Source organism: Grampus griseus (genome assembly GCF_964374135.1).
Source record: "Grampus griseus genome assembly, chromosome: 14".
In the NCBI taxonomy this organism is placed as follows: domain Eukaryota; kingdom Metazoa; phylum Chordata; class Mammalia; order Artiodactyla; family Delphinidae; genus Grampus; species Grampus griseus.
The window spans coordinates 50,784,861-50,802,002 of NC_139008.1; the positions used below are offsets into that span (position 1 = coordinate 50,784,861).

Genomic DNA, 17,142 nt, shown 5'->3' on the forward strand with positions numbered 1-17,142 from the left:
TGGTCCTTCTCATGCAGAAACCCCCATTTCAGGGGGTCCAGTGTGTTTAAACTTTGACCCACATGGGTGCTATATCTGGCTAGGTGGCTAGGGTGGACATTGAAAAGGCAGAAAAACAAAGTTAACATAGCAGTTAGTATTTATTCACTAATTCTTCCAATATCTTATTGAGATAAAAGGTAAAGAGTCCACTTCCTGCTTTATGGAAGGGGAAACTGAGACTCAGAATTCATTATTTGCACCCCTGCCCCCCAATATCACAATCTTGAAACATAGTTCATTAGTGGATCTGAACTAGAATTCAAAATGATCAGTTCTATCAAATGATTCCTCTCGAAAATAAGAACGCTAGGGCTTCCCTGGTGGCGCAGTGGTTAAGAATCCGCCTGCCAATGCAGGGGACACGGGTTCGAGCCCCGGCCCGGGAAGATCCCACATGCTGAGGAGCAACTAAGCCCGTGAGCCACAACTACTGAGACTGCACTCTAGAGCCCACGAGCCACAGCCACTGAAGCCCGTGCTCCTAGAGCCCGTGCTCTGCAACAAGAGAGACCACTGCAATGAGAAGCTGGCGCACCACAACGAAGAGTAGACCCCACTCGCCACAACTAGAGAAAGCCCACGCACAGCAACAAAGACCCAATGCAGCCAAAAATAAATAAATTTTAAAAAAAGAAAAGAAAAGAAGAACGCTAGAATGGCAGATTTTAAACAATTTGGTGCCAGGTATTATATAAATAGAAGGCCACTTATGTACCCTTTCACTCTGCTTAGGTTATAACTGAGATTTATATTATGTCAATATTTAAATAAAGTAAAGATTTAAGCAATGGCAGTCCCTACTAGGAAGGGTAGCTAGGCTGTATTTTAACAGATACAAAGTTAACTGGTTTATTTTACTAAGAGAACTGAACAGAGTGGAAGGCCCCACTGTGAGAGTAACATAGTCAACCGACACTTAAAGTTAAGAAAGTGCAGGAGGGTTCCCTTTTCACCATACCCTTTCCAGAATTTACTGTTTCTAGATTTTTTGATAATGGCCATTCTGACTGGTGTGAGGTGATACCTTATTGTAGTTTTGATTTGCATTTCTCTAATAATTAGTGATGTTGAGCATCTTTTCATGTGCCTCTTGGCCATCTGTATGTCTTCTTTGGTGAAATGTCTATTTAGGTCTTCCTCCCATTTTTTAATTGCATTGTTTGTTTTTTTGATATTGAGCTCCATGAGCTGTTTGCATTTTTTTGGAGATTAATCTGTTGTCTGTTGTTTTGTTTGCAAATATTTTCTCCCATTCTGAGGGTTGTCTTTTTGTCTTGTTTATGGTTTCCTTTGCTGTGCAAAAGCTTTGAAGTTTCAGTAGGTACCATTTGTTTATTTTTGTTTTCATTTTCATTACTCTAGGAGGTGGGTCAAAAAAGATCTTGCTGTGGTTTATGTCAAAGAGTGTTTTTCCTATGTTTTCCCCTAAGAGTTTTATAGTGTCTGGTCTTACATTTAGGTCTTTAATCCACTTGGAGTTTATTTTTGTGTATGGTGTTATGCAGTGTCCTAATTTCATTCTTTTACATGTACCTGTCCAGTTTTCCCAGCACCACTTATTGAAGAGGCTGACTTTTCTCCATTGTATATTCTTGCTTCCTTTGTCGTAAATTAGGTGATGATATGTGCATGGGTGCATGGGTTTATCTCTGGGCATTCTATTCTGTACCATTGATCTATATTTCTATTTTTGTGCCAGTACCATACTGTCTTGATTACTGTAGCTTTGTAGTACAGTTTGAGGTGAAAAGTGAACCCTCCTGCACTGTTGGTGGAAATGTAAATTGATACAACCACTATGGAGAACAGTATGGAGGTTCCTTAAAAAACTAAAAATAGAACTATCATATGACCCAGGAATCCCACTACTGGGCATATACCCTGAGAAAACCATAATTCAAAAAAAGAGACATGTACCACAGTGTTCACTGCAGCACTACTTACAATAGCCAGGACGTGGAAGCAACCTAAATGTCCATCGACAGATGAATGGATAAAGAAGATGTGGCACATATATACAATGGAATATTACCATTAAAAAGAAATGAAATTGAGTTATTTGTAGTGAGGTGGATGGACCTACAGTCTGTCATACGGAGTGAAATTAAGTCAGAAAGAGAAAAACAAATACCGTATGCTAACGCATATATATGGGATCTAAAAAAAAAAAAAAGGCATTGATGAAGCTAGTGGCAGGGCAGGAATAAAGATGATGCAGACATGGAGAATGGACCTGAGGACATGGAGGGGGATGGGTAGAGGGGGAAGCTGGGGCAAAGCGAGAGTAACATCGACATATATACACTACCAAATGTAAAATAGTCAGCTAGTGGGAAGCAGCAGCACAGCACAGGGAGATCAGCTCAGTGCTTTGCGATGACCTAGAGGGGTGGGATAGGGAGGGTGGGAGGGAGGCTCAAGGGGGAGGGAATACGGGGACATATGTACGCATATTGCTGATTCACTTTGTTGTACAAAAGAAACTAACACAGTACTGTGAAGCAATTATACTCCAATAAAGATGCATTTTAAAAAAAAAAAGAAAGTGTCCGTAACTGCAGATCCCAAGAGCAAACCTCCACACAGTTACTTTTTAAAGTCCCTGTTTCATGTCTTATGTACTAAAATCATCCAAGGAAGCTGAGCTAGATTTTCTTTCCGGTCGTTAGCATCTGACTCTGTTGTTGTTGGCTGGACACGTCTGAAATCATTTCCTCAGTGGACGTCTTGACTTGGGGAAATGGGGGCCAGGGTGGGGGGAAAGCAGGCCTCATCACACACCTAGGAAAGCATTTTCTTGTGCACGTGCTTGCTCTGTACTCCTGGGCCTTGGTGTGCACCGACAATGGTGAAGTGAGTCACAGTTTAACTGCCTGTCCAGTCACTCTGGAAGCTCAAGGAAAGTGCTGAGATGCACCAGGAAAGGAAAGTAGAGTGTGGCACCACTCACTGCGCTCAGGCAGGCAGTAAACAGTGCAAGATGAAACACAAATAATCACAAGTGCTTGCAAATACTAAGTTTCATGAAGGCTATGAGGCAACTAGGAATCTTCATTCCTTAGTTTTCACCCCTTCTCTAAGGACACGTTAATTGTGCACAATGCCTGACGACCCAAGAAATTGGCTTCTCACCTGCATTCTGTGAGCCCCCGAGGCAGCGGAGACGTATCCCTCTCTTGAGGAAATAGGCTGTGATTTGAAAGCCATAACCTGTAAAGTGAATATCATATGATATCACTCATATGTGGAATCTAATTTAAAAAATGATACAAATGAACGTATTTACAAAAGAGAAACAGACTCACAGATTTCTAAAACAAACCCATGGTTACCAAAGGGGAAATGTGGAGGGGGAGGGATAAATTAGGAGCTTGGGATTAACATACACACACTACTATACATAAAATAGATAACCAACAAGGACCTACTATACAGCACAGGGAACTCTACTCAATACTCTTTAATGACCTGTATGGGGAAAGAATTTGAAAAAGAATGAATATGTGTATATGTGTAACTGAATCACTTTGCTGTACACCTGAAACTAAAACAACTTTGTAAATCAAGTATACCCCATTAAAACAAACAAACAAACAAAAACCTGTAAAGTGAAAGAAGACAGCATTAGATAATAAGCTTGTTTGTGACTGAATCCCACGGGCCTAGCCCAGTGCCTGCCATCCAGTGAGCATTCAATGATTACCTAGTGAGCAAAAGATGAAGAGAATCCGTAGAGGGCCTCTCTTAGAGGAAGGGGTGAACAGTGTACGCTTAGCTCTTCCAGGAGGCCCGGCCACGGCACCTGGAATAGCCTCCAGTCCCTGAAGCAGCTCAGTTACTTTATCTGTAAATTGGAATAAATGAGGTCTGACCAAACAGGCCTAACAACCAGTCCCTCCAGGTTGGAGGATTAATTCAGGCTGAGCTGGTGAACCAATCTTGGCCACCTTCTGATGCTCGTTACTTATCAGCTCACAGAAAGAAGAGTTTAATACCTATTTGAAGAAGGGTGTATTTCGCCTGTAAATAAGTTATTCTAATTCAAGTACAGTAAAGCCTTTATATAGGATGAGATGAAAAGAAATATGACATGAACCTCCCCCCCAACCCACGAAAAGAGAAGAGGCAGAAAGAAAACTCTCCAATCCACCAGAATGGCCAAACTGAAAAAGGCCAAGAGCGCCAAGTGTTGGCAATAATGTGGGCAAATGGGAATTCTCATGCACTGCTGGTGGAAGTATGAAATGGCACAGCTTCTTTCAGCATCTAAAGTTGAACTTAAGCATAAACACACAGAACGTTAATAGCACTTTTCACAATAGTCCCAAACTGGAAGCAATGCAAATACCCATCAAAAGTACAATTTTTTTTTTTTTTTGAGGTACGTGGGCCTCTCACTGGTGTGTCCTCTCCCGCTGTGGAGCACAGGCCCAGCGGCCATGGCTCACGGGCCCAGCCGCTCCGCGGCATGTGGGATCCTCCCAGTCCGGGGCACAAACCTGTGTCCCCTGCATCGGCAGGCGGACTGTCAACCACTGCGCCACCAGGGAAGCCCAAAAGTAGAATTTTTAATTGAAAAAAAGGGAGGAGGTAATAGTCACACAGTGCAATCCTACTCTGCCCCTAAAAGTGAATAAGCTACAACTAGAGGCAATATCAGAACTGAATCTCACAAACATGATGTTAAATGAAAGAAGCCTGGTCCAAAGGAATGCATTCCATCTGTGATGATGGAGACATTACCATTCACCTTACAGGGTGGCAATGGAATTGCAGGTGGCTCACAGGAAGTACCAGCATAGTTCCTTCCTTCCTTCCAGCCCCCCTCCAGGTATAGACTACTCTCTTGATGACTCTCCTGAAATCAAGTAAAAACGTCCGGTTAACACAGTCCAGTACTTGGTGGAAGAATCAGAAGTGAAAGGCCCACCAAAGATTGGTGAGGGTTCCCAGGTTCTAAAACAACCTCAGAAAATTGCTAACTCTTAAAGACAGTATTTTATTTATGAAATTGGAAGGTCCAGGAGTTAAAAAGAGGTGGTCTCCAGGCCCACTGGATTCTCCAAAGACTATCATTATGATTGTTTTGACATAACTTGTACATAAAGAACACAATTAAAGTTTCCAGTTTTACATTCAAGTATCCTTCTGTCACCCTCGTAGAAAGATCCAGAACATCAGTGACCACAGACTTGATGTTCTGTCTACACAAGCTATGGCTCTGACAGCACAACTGCTTCAGTCACGGGGATTTTGAAATAACAGTGACATCTATGATGGGATAATCTCCAGATTTACTGAGATGAAATATATTTTTTCCTAACATACTTAAAGTGGATTGCACTTTGGTCATGTGGCTTTCTTCTGCTTAAAGTGTCAAACAAAATATGCACACCACTGGCATTATTCTGAGTGCTTTAAAACAAATACTTCAGCCCTTAGGTCACCGAGAGAGTGGAAGTGACATCCACATCTGTTTATTTGTCCTACTGCTGGGGGAGGGGGATGGTAAGAGAGGAGTCCTTAACAATTTGGGATTTACAAACACACAAAGAAAGGTGATTTTCAAAGTAATGATTTATCATGTGAGTCTTCCAAAGGACTGACAACAACAACAAAAATGCAATATCGAAGTCATTCTGCCTTTGCTGGTGGATCACACTTAATGCTTATAGTTCCAGGTGATCAAGAGTCAGATGGCATGCTCAAATTTTCAAAACTCTTCCCTGTACAAAATCTCCAGCGATAAAATGTTATTAGTAGGAAGGCACTAAATCTGAAGTCGACTAGGAAAGCTCGAGCTCAGGAAGCCTGGTATCTGGAGATACCACTTGAGTAATAACTAAATCCTGCTTGGTCAGCTGTCTCAGTAGGACACCTTCCCCTATAGAAAAATAAAGCAGTATAAGTCAAATTCTGACTGTTTTACTACTGACATTACTAGGAGAAATGAGTTTATTGAAATCCTTCCTCTTCTGTCCCCCACCCTCCTGGACAGGATTATGTTAAAGGCAATCATTCCTCAGCTGGCGTCTTGTTATGGTTTTAGTGGAAAACCCTGTCGAATGGCACCTATAAGAGAAATGGTAAGTTTACCATGGAAAAGAGATTTGCACCTGCTTAGTTCAAATTCTACTGGCTGTAGGAAACCTTATTGTTTAAAGAGAAACTTGAAGAGAGAGAAAACACAAGAAGTATTTGTGTCAGTTCTTACGGCAAACTAATTTTGATATGTAAACGAAGAAACTCACTGCTGTTGAAATATACTGAACTGAAATGCTTAGGGAGCTGTACTTCATTTATCCATAGATAATAGGCAGTGATAAAGAGTACATTATCTTTGCTCTTTAATGAAACTGGCTTCACAGACTTGAGCAGGCTACTGAGATACTGTATTATCCAGGGTTAATGTAAAGCTCCACTACTCTCGAAAGCTAAATAGCAGCTTGGCAAAGAATCCAGGAGGCCTTCTGTTTCCCCTTCTTGGGCACCAGCTTGCAACGCTGATGTTCTAAATGCCCGGAACCAGGGTCAGGGCCAGCGGGGGAAGAAGCAAAATGGAAATCATAAAGTGATATTCATCTGAAAACTACATGACAATGGTATTCCAAGATCCAGAGGCACTTATAAATCACACTTAAGGATGCCTGTTTTCTTTGAGCTACTTACTTGAAAAAACTGTCTGTAGCCACAGAAAGAGATTGGGGTTAGAGAGAGGACTGCTTTGTAGTGGAAGCACCTTTCCACCAGGAGTCTTCAGGTATGTCTACTTCTAGAAATAATATATTTCTGCGTTGCTTAATGTCATGAGACATCCAGTACCAGCAGGAGGCCATCGTCTCCCATGGCCCCCAAGCAGCCCCAAAAGTCTCCCATCCCTGTGCCTCCCGCACTCCGTACTTTATAAAGAGCTGCTGCACTTCCGGCTACCTTTCTACAGACAACCTTGCAATGAAGCCCCAGATGATGACTTATTACCACATGTACTTCCTTCTGTTCTTCACCAAAGAACATTAAGTATCCAAGAAAAAAAGGAGGCAGGGGTCGTAACATTTGTGAGAGAAAGAAAGGTGGTCCATGTTTTAAGGACAGAGTTCTGCTACTATTTCATTTAACATTCTGCCTAAAATAAACTGTTCCAAATGGCTTTATTAGAAATTCAGAGATTTCATGAATAGAAAGGGAAAAACAAACAAAAAAAATCAAGTATGAGTTGAACAAATTCCATCCTGGCTTAGCCAGGCAATAGATTAGTTTTAAGTAGTACTGTGCTCCAATGAGTAATACTTTTGAAGGGAGTGGTCGTTTATTTGGGTTGTTACATTTCACAGTCCCAAGACACTAAGAGCAAATATCCAACATGGAGTTTTTACTGTAAAACTATCCAGCTTCTCTTCTTTTCCAGGGGATTCCTGGCCAACATGACTTGAGCTTCCCCAAGACTGCCAAGGGGAAGCTGTGGTCCAGTGCACCATGGTGGGAAGCCCTCTCCCATGGCGACTAGGAGACCAATTCATGGGGAGCCTGGGAAACTGCCTTGGGTCAGCCTGCTGAGCCCCTGGACAGCCGGGCAGGTAAGCACCCTTCACAGTGGGCTCCGCCCACCACTTCATGGCTCCCCTCCAGCGAAGCCTCCTCCCAAACCACAGGGCAGCCTCAGCAAGACATACTGTGTCCCACAACACTTCTCTCCCAGAGGTGACGGCTTCCTTAGTATCCTCACGCACAAGCATGAAAAATTTCCAACACCCAGAAAAGAGGAAAAACAGTGCCATGAACACCCCAAAGCCCGCCATCTATACTCAGTAATGGTTAATATTGTATCATATTTCATATACCCACTTGCTATACCATTTCAGAGTAGACATCATGACGTTTTACTCCTAAATATGCAAGCACAGACTCCCAGACAATGACATTCTCCTATATCACAAAATACTATGATCATAACTGACATGACATTATTGCTCAAATAGACAGTCCATGTTCAAATTCTCAAAATGCCCCCAAAATGTGTATCACTGACTTTCCTCCTGAACTAGAATCCAACCAAAGGTCATGCATTGCATCTGGTTATGTTTCTTACACCTAGAATAATAAAATAACCTCCTCCTTTTTTCCATAACTCTGACCTTTTAAAGAGATCAGGCTAGTTTTTCTGGAGAATGACCCCCATTCAGGATTTGAACTTTAAAGAAAAAATCTCAGTTGCCTAAATACAAATTTTCAAACTGCATGCTATTTTATTTATTTATTTATTTATTTATTTTGCGGTACGCGGGCCTCTCACCACCGCAGCCCCTCCCGTTGCGGAGCACAGGCTCCGGACACACAGGCCCAGCGGCCATGGCCCACGGGCCCAGCCGCTCCAAGGCATGTGGGATCCTCCCGGACCCGGGCACGAACCCGTGTCCCCTGCATTGGCAGGTGGACTCTCAACCACTGTGCCACCAGGGAAGCCCCTGCATGCTATTTTAGAATGCCAGCCATTTATTAATTTTGATGGTTTCTTTAGCTGCTGCAGGAAATTGCAGGTTCAGACTAAAGCTATAATTACAATTCCAAGTCTGAAACACACACGACTTGAAGATTCAGTCCTAAAGTTGATTTTGAAGAAACCAAATCTTAAATTTATAGATACTTCAATTTTCAGCAAAGGTAAGCTTACCTAAGCAGGTGTGATAGTGGTCTCATATTGGTCTACATTTGTTTTAAGAAAGGGGACTTGGTGGCAATCAGATGACTGTGGGCTGAACTAGAAGCAGCTCCATACTGTGCACCAGTTCAGACTTGTGACTCTTTCCAGTCTGAGGTCTTGAGTCAGTGCTCATTCACTAGCTGAAGACTTGGGTGAGATTTAATAAGACAGTAGGAAGGAAGGGTCTCATACCTATCAAGTACTGACAATGTCTTGGTGCTAGACTAGGCCAGGAACACATAATATATTTAAAAGATGGGTAACGTGTGTGTTTTAAAGCTATTTAGTTCAGGAGAAATGAAGTTATAACTCATGACTTCTGAAACTGTGCCTATTCGGAAAGTCATACCAGTCCTTATCAGACAGTCAAGGGTAGAGAAATCATAAGCTTGATGCCATCTCTTGAAACATAAAGGAAAAACTAAGTATGAGACACCGTCTTTGGAAAGCCTTTATGGAGCCCTTTGAAACATTTTGTAGGTCTAAGTGCGACCTTCACCATTGCTGATGTCGGTGGGGTTGTAGAAAAAAACTGTTCTGTGGGAACCAAAAAACAAGTGTCCTGTCCTAAGTTTAAGAAGACACACACAGGATCCTAGTCTAAGACCACAACTGGGAAACAATTTGGGTGGGTAAGTGGAATATTTGATCCTGGGCTAAAAGTTTCACTTATTACCCAAGACATTTAGAGACTCCAAAAAAGTTCCCTTGAGATAACATTTCATGTCTTTAAATAAGGACAGAACTGGACTCTGAGTCACAATGAAGCTATGTCTATTTGATGCCAAAACAAATGGGCAAACTGGTTAGTTCCATTAAAAAAAAAACAAAAAACAAAACCTGTGAACAAAATAATTACTTGAGGCCAAATTTACTTGGAAAAAAACAAATTTTCTACCTGTAACCTCACTGACTTTGTATGTAATACCACGGGCCACATGTGCTATTAATTTTATTATCTACAGGATCTATCAGAGATTGTTAACACTGAATGAGAAAGCTTCTCAGGGCAGACAAAAATTAGAATAAAACATACTGAGAAACTATCACTTTAGATTTCGTTCGCATACCACTTTCCCACTATTTTGTTTATAAAAATATGCCCTTAACGTTAAATATGAAAACCGTGATTAGATAACATTCAAGCACAGATGAAATGATATTCAAAACGATGGTCTACATGGTACTCATGGGAATGATGTGATACTGAGTACTTATAAAACTCAAAGTTACCTATAAAATCCTTCACTCACATTTATGTAACTAGGCATAAAAAGCAACACAGAGTTTTAAGAAACCTTCTAAATGAGGTAGCTAGTTGTTTGAACTGCTGGTTGTTGAAGCAGGTCCCTCTGCAATAGCTGTCAAACTTCCTGTGCCCAAGACGAGGATGCCAGATGAAGCACGACCTCTGTGGGCTCCTTGTCTTGCACAGGGCCCACTGCAGCTTCGACGACCATGTACATTGAGAAAAAGTGTTCTTGAACCATGGGATTTATTCCAACAGGATCGCAGACTCACAGGACAAGAAAGATCTTTGAGAAGTCACCTACTCTACTTCCCGCTTATTAGGACCATATTTATTTATTTAACATCTTTATTGGAGTATGATTGCTTTACAATGTTGTGTTAGTTTCTGCTGTATAACAAAGTGAATCAGCTATATGTATACATATATCCCCATATCCCCTCCTTCTTGCGTCTCCCTCCCACCCTCCCTATCCCATCCCTCTAGGTGGTCACAAAGCACACAGCTGATCTCCCTGTGCTATGCAGCTGCTTCCCACTAGCTATCTATTTTACATTTGGTAGTGTATATATGTCCATGCCTCTCTCACTTCGTCCCAGCTTACCCTTCTCCCTCCCCGTGTCCTGAAGTCCATTCTCTACATCTGTGTCTATTTCTGTCCTGCCCCTAGGTTCATCAGAACCTTTTTTTTTTTTTTAGATTCCATATATATGTGTTAGCATATGGTGCTTGTTTTTCTCTTTCTGACTTACTTCACTCTGTATGACAGACTCTAGGTCCATCCACCTCGCTACAAATAACTCAATTTCGTTTAAACCATATTTAAAAAACAATACTGAAAGGCTGAATGAAAAATGCCATGCCTATACGTGTACAACTCAGTTCTTCCTTTACCACTTGAATTGAGGTTGCACACTTAAATGCTTAAGGGGCAAGACAGGTAACAGGAAAGGGCTGGGTTCTGACAGAGGTGAACTGGAGAAAGTACACACCTGGTTTAAAGGGGGCAGCTGCTACTGAACTCCAGCCGTCAGCTGCTGCTGGAAACTCGGGTGCAGGGTACCAGATTTTAAGCCTTGCCAGAAAACCTGGAAATCTAAATTTTTATGTGAGATGTCCCAAATTTTAAATTAGCAATGAATTCAAAATTTTAAACTATGCCGTGCAGTCCAAAATAATGTTTCTGAGGGCCACTTCAGCTTCGCACTGCCAGTTTGCAATCTCTAATCTGAACTGCTCACACTTCAGTTGAAGTTCATTTTGTGTCCTGTCTTTGGCAGAGCTGAAGGAAAGCTGGCCACTACCACGTGCTTGGAGATAGGTATTCAGCTGCAATACAGTCATTTATTCTAAGCTAAATAAACCCTGGTCCTTAATCTCACTACACAGGATGTATTTATCTACGTTTAAATCATCTTTCTGACGCTTCTAAGTCCTGATGGTAAAGATATACAGTTAAGGGTTTGACTCAAGGTGGGGGAAAAACTGAAAGACTATACTATTTTAGAAAACGATAATTGTATGAATGTGTGAGATCTGTATTTCAAAAAATCACAAAGCTTATATTAATTAAAAGAAAAAAAAAAGGACTTGAAAAGATCTGAGTAACATACCATGTTCTTGGTTGGAAGGGCTAACCGGTATAAAGATGTGAATTGTTCCCGTATTTATTTACTTAACAAACATACTGAGTGCCTATTATGCACCAGACAATTCCAACCAAACTCACAATGAAAATGTTATTTTTGTGTGTGAAGGGAAGAGGCAGTTTGGAAGTTGCCAAAAAGAATTCTAAAAAATAATCTAAAAGAAGACTAAACTAGTAAAAATAGGGGAACAAACTGAAAATGAAAATTTTTTTTCAAATTAAAGGTAATGTATACTTAATGTATTAAAAAAAACCCAAAACTAAACAGAAACAAAAAGGAGGCATAAAGAGAAGGTTAAATCATCAACAATCCAACCACCCAGAGATAGTCACTTTGTCACCTTGACTTTTTTTTTTTGCGGTACGTGTGCCTCTCACTGTTGTGGCCTCTCCCGTTGCGGAGCACAGGCTCCGGACGCGCAGGCTCAGCGGCCATGGCTCACGGGCCCAGCCGCTCCGCGGCATGTGGGATCTTCCCAGACCGGGGCACGAACCCGTGTCCCCTGCATCAGCAGATGGACTCTCAACCACTGCGCCACCAGGGAAGCCCCTGTCACCTTGACTTTGATACCCTCCAGATTTTTCTCAAGATATATAATCACACATATATTCTTCTCTCTTTTTACAAAGATGGAGACATGATTTTTTTAATGCTGCTTTATAATCTGATTTTTAAAAAAATCTCAGTGTTGTGTGCATTGACTTTGTGTATGGTATCTGTGAGGAATCCACTTTCATTCTTACCCCAATGCATAACCAATAGAATAGTCAACAGAAAGTCCCCACTGATCTGAAATGCCAGCTCTGTCATACATAGACCTGTCTGAGTTATTTTACTCCATTGACTTATCAGTCAATGCACACTGTATTAATTACCTGAGCTTTATTTATAATAAATCTTAATATCCAGGAGTGCACGTTCCTCTCCTGATCCCCAACACTGTTTCTAGTCTTCATCAGGATTACTTGGAGTTATTCTTGGCCCTCCATGCTGTTCATACAACTTTTAGTATTATTCGCTTGTCAAACTGCATAAAAAAACCCTGTTGGGAGTCTGATTAGAAAGGCCTTGAATCTACAGATCAAGGTGAAGAAAACTAACATCTTGATGATAATGAGACTTCCTATGCATTTAACACGGTAAATCTCCCAATTATTTTTAAGGACTCTCAAAATGTCTTTCAATAAAGTTTAACATTTTTCTATATAAATTTACTGCATACTTTGCTAGGTTTATTATGAGGTACTTCCTATTTTTTTTATGTTGCCATTGTACATGTTAGCTCCTAAAAATAATATTTTCCAACTGTCTGCTATTGTAATTGATTTCTGTGTATGGACCTGCAGCTGAAAAACCTATGAAATTCTCTTATTAATTCTAATAATTAGTCTGCATATATCCTTTAGACTTTTCTATGTATTCATTTACCCCCAAAATGACCCTTTTGTTCTTTATTTCCAATATTTCATCTATATTATCTTCCGTGTCTTATTGCTAGGGCTGGAACCTCCAGTAATTATTGAATATTGTAGTAAGCATCTTTGTGGTGCTCTCAGTTATAAAAGGAATGCTTTTAATGTTTCACCACTGAGAACAATATTTGCTGTAGACTTTTTATAGACACAATCCTAATCTTTCCAAGAGTTTTTATCATGAATGACAGCTGCTTTTCCTGCATCTAGTTATCATATGCATTGTTCTCCTCTAATGTATTAACATTGTACAACTACTAACAGGCTTTCTAATGATGAACCAACTTGGCATGATGTCATGATTTTTTCCTACATTGCCAAATTTGGTTTGCTGACATTTAGTTTAGGATTTCTGCTTTTATATTTGAATGAAATTGACTTGTAATTTTCCTCTCTTTTATTGTCCTTATCTGGTTTTAGTGTCAAATCATACTAACCTCATAAAATGAGTTGGAAATGTTAACTCTTATTCGATTATATAAAACTGGAATTACCTATTTCTTAAATTTTGAGGGAATTCCTTGGTAAAATATCCGGACCTGGTACTTTCTGAAGTAGTGGTCTAAATTGTTTAATTGAATCTATTCAGGTTTTCTCTTTCTTCTTAGCTCAACTTTGCAGTTTATTTTTTTCTATGATTTTTTTTCCTTTCATCTAAGTTTTCAAATTTATTAGCATGAAATTGTTCTTAATAGTCTTTAATTAGTCTTTTAATTTCCACTGACATCTAATTACATCTTTTTTCATTACTACTATTTCTACTTCTAGGAATTCTCTTTGCCTTTTTCGCCCTTGATTTTGACCACTTTTACTCTTGAAAATTTATTTAAAAATACTTAATTTGAGCTATTTTAAAAATCCTTTCTATTATACATTTCCTGTATAATTTCTTTATATTCTTTTATTTCTCTCCTCTATTTTCCTTGAGTTTATTAATTTGTTCTTTAACTAACTTCTTAAGCTAGATGCTTAACTTATTCATTTTCAGCCTTTCTCCTTTTCTAATATAAGCTACAAATTGCTCTATGTAGGTGTGCCCTACAACTTCTGGAAAGTAGTCTTTTAATTATCACACTTTAAATATTTTCTGATTTCAATTCAGATTTCCTTTCTGTCCCACATATTATGTACAACTATGCTTTTTAATTTCCAAAAGTATCTCTTTGTTACTAATTTCTAAATTAGAGAATGTGATTTATCTTTTTTTAAAATTTTTATTTATTTATTTTTGGCTGCATTGAGTCTTCGTTGCTGCATGTGGGCTATCCCTAGTTGTGGTGAGCGGGGGCTACTCTTCGTTGCGGTGCACGGGCTTCTCATTGTGGTGGCTTCTCTTGTTGTGGAGCACAGGCTCTAGGTGCGTGCGTTTCAGTAGTCGTGGCATGCGGGCTCTAGAGCACAGGTTCAGTAGTTGTGGCACACAGGCTTAGTTGCTCTGTGGCGTGTGGGATTTTCCCAGACCAGGGCACGAACCCGTGTCCCCTGCATTAGCAGGCAGATTCTTAAGTCACTGTGCCAGCAGGGAAGTCCCCAGAATGTGATTTATCTTGCATGATCATATTCTGTGAAATATTTTGAGGCTTGCTTAACAATCTAATGTGATCTAGTTTCGTAAATGTTCTCTGTATGTTTTGATAAATATGAGCATTCTCTGGCTACAAAATATGTCTGCTGGTTCAAGCTTGTTATTTGTTTTGGTCAAATCTTTCATATCCTTCTTATCTTTTCATCCTTTTGATCAATTTATTAATGAAAATGGTGGGTTAAGATCTCTCTTTATGATGGTGGATTTATCAATTTCTTTTCAGTTCTGTCCATTTTGCATGATATTTTTGGGAACTGTATTATGTACACAGAGGTTTAGAATTTTTATACGTTCAACATAAACTGAACCTTTACTCAATAATCAGTGGTCTTCTTTAACTTTAGTAATGTTCTCTGCCTTAAACATTTTTGATTTGATACTAATATACCTGCTCCAGCTTGCTTTTCAGTGGTATTTGTCTAGTATACCCTTTTCCTTCCTCTTACTTTTGACTTTTCTGAAGTCTTATGTTTTAGGAATATCTCTTATAAATAGCACATGAATAAAATCTTTAACAATCTAGTCTTTAAAATATTTAACCACAATTATCAATAGACATGGATTAATAGCTATTGTTTTTTTATTTGCTTCACTTTTTCTGTTTGCTTTTAAAGCTCTTTCATTGCCATCTTGGATTGATTTATTTGTTTTCCTCCCTTCTTTCCATTTCCCTTCTTCCTTCTTGCAGTGTCACACTATTAATTTTTCAAATGAATATTTAACCTAACAGGGCTAAAGCTAGTCTACCTTTTTACCCCACTCCAAAAAGTCAAGACCTACTAATCACCCATGCCCCTCTTCCACTACGTATCTGCCAATGCTTTCCAGGATTTTAGCTTTATCTTGATTTTTATAAATCCTATAAATTATTCACTTCTGTTGCTTCGCTGCACCCACATAGTTATCATTTTCTTTGTTCACATCTGACTGCTCCTCCGGCCTCTTTCCTGGGATCATGTCCTGCTTCCTAAAGAAGAGCCTTTGGAAGTCCTTATAATGACATTTTGTGAATAGCAAGCTTTTTCAGTTGTCTCTATGTTTGAAATGCCTTTATTTCACCTTCAGTCTTGAAAAACAACTTCACAGAATAAAGAATCCTAGGTCGACAATTATTTTTTTCTCAGAACTCTGAAAAAAATCATTCCAGTACCTTGGATTATATTTTTGCTGTTAACTGATTGATTTTAAAAATATGATCTGTCTTTTCCTTCTGGCAGCTTTTAAGACCTCTTTTAAGTCTTTGGCATTTGGGAATTTACTGCAATATATCTAAGATCTTTTGAAAAATTTATCCTGCTGGGATCTGCTGAGATTTCTTAAATCAGAGAATACATCCTTCACTCCTTTTAGAAATTTGTCAGTCTTTTTCACTTTAATTCCCGCCTCCAATGCCTTTTTCACTGTTCTCCTGGAACTTTGATTTTTCTTATGATGAATCCATTTTCTCTTTTCCTAATTTGCCAGGATCCTGCTGAAACTCTGACTGATGTGATACTGCCACATTCCATTCCAGAAAAAAAAAATTCCAATTCACATTCCCACCAAGAGTATAACATCATGTCCATTTCCCCATATTCATACTAACATTGAGCAATCAGCCTTTACCTGCCTAATAGGTTAATGCTCACGGCTCATGGCTTTTTAATTTCCAGTTCTTTAACTGCAAGTAAGGACAAACTTTATTTCAGATACATTTGTATTTCTACATGTCCTTTGTTCATTTCTATTAGGGTGCAGAGCTTTTTTTAGTTTATTTTTTTCACTGATTTGTAAGCATAATTTTACAATAATTACATTAATCTTTTATCTGAAAATGTTTTCTTCCCATATTATCATTTATATTTTAACTTTGTTTATAGTGTTTTTTATTTTGCCAAAGTATTTTCCACTTTTATTTAGTAAAACACATATATTGTTTTGAAATTCTGACATAAAGCTTTTGCCCATGCCAAAAGACAACTAAATCACTTACATTATCATTTTCTTATAATATTTTTATCTTATGTTTAAGTCAAAAATCACAAACTAGGGCTTCCCTGGTGGTGCAGTGGTTGAGAGTCCACCTGCCGATGCAGGGTACACGGGTTCGTGCCCCGGTCCGGGAAGATCCCACATGCCGCGGAGCGGCTGGGCCCGTGAGCCATGGCCACTGAGCCTGTGCGTCCGGAGCCTGTGCTCCGCAATGGGAGAGGCCACAACAGCGAGAAGCCCGTGTACCGCAAAAAAAAAAAAAAATCACAAACTAGTGGCCTACGAAGGTGCACGTGGTGTTATAAAAGTTTTTTAATTAGTTACAAACATTTTAAGGATTGGGCAAGTTTACATGAAAATATGTATTTTCAGCTTCACTTGAAAAATCAGAATATGTAGCACATGGGCCTACATTTCCACAATGGCACAGTGTCTAAAATTGGTAGAAGCCACAGCAAGCCAAGTGGGGGAAGGTG

At 39.6% G+C, this 17,142-nt stretch overlaps 1 protein-coding gene across 1 annotated transcript in view; it reads right to left on the minus strand.

The window, feature by feature from the left end:
- Window positions 1-17,142, minus strand: part of SLX4IP (SLX4 interacting protein) — a gene marked incomplete at its 3' end in the record, with an annotated part of 181,168 nt that overhangs the window by 19,872 nt on the left and 144,154 nt on the right. The window contains 1 exon segment of the mRNA XM_082670713.1: window positions 3,175-3,252. Coding sequence (XP_082526839.1) covers window positions 3,175-3,252 — 78 coding nt within the window.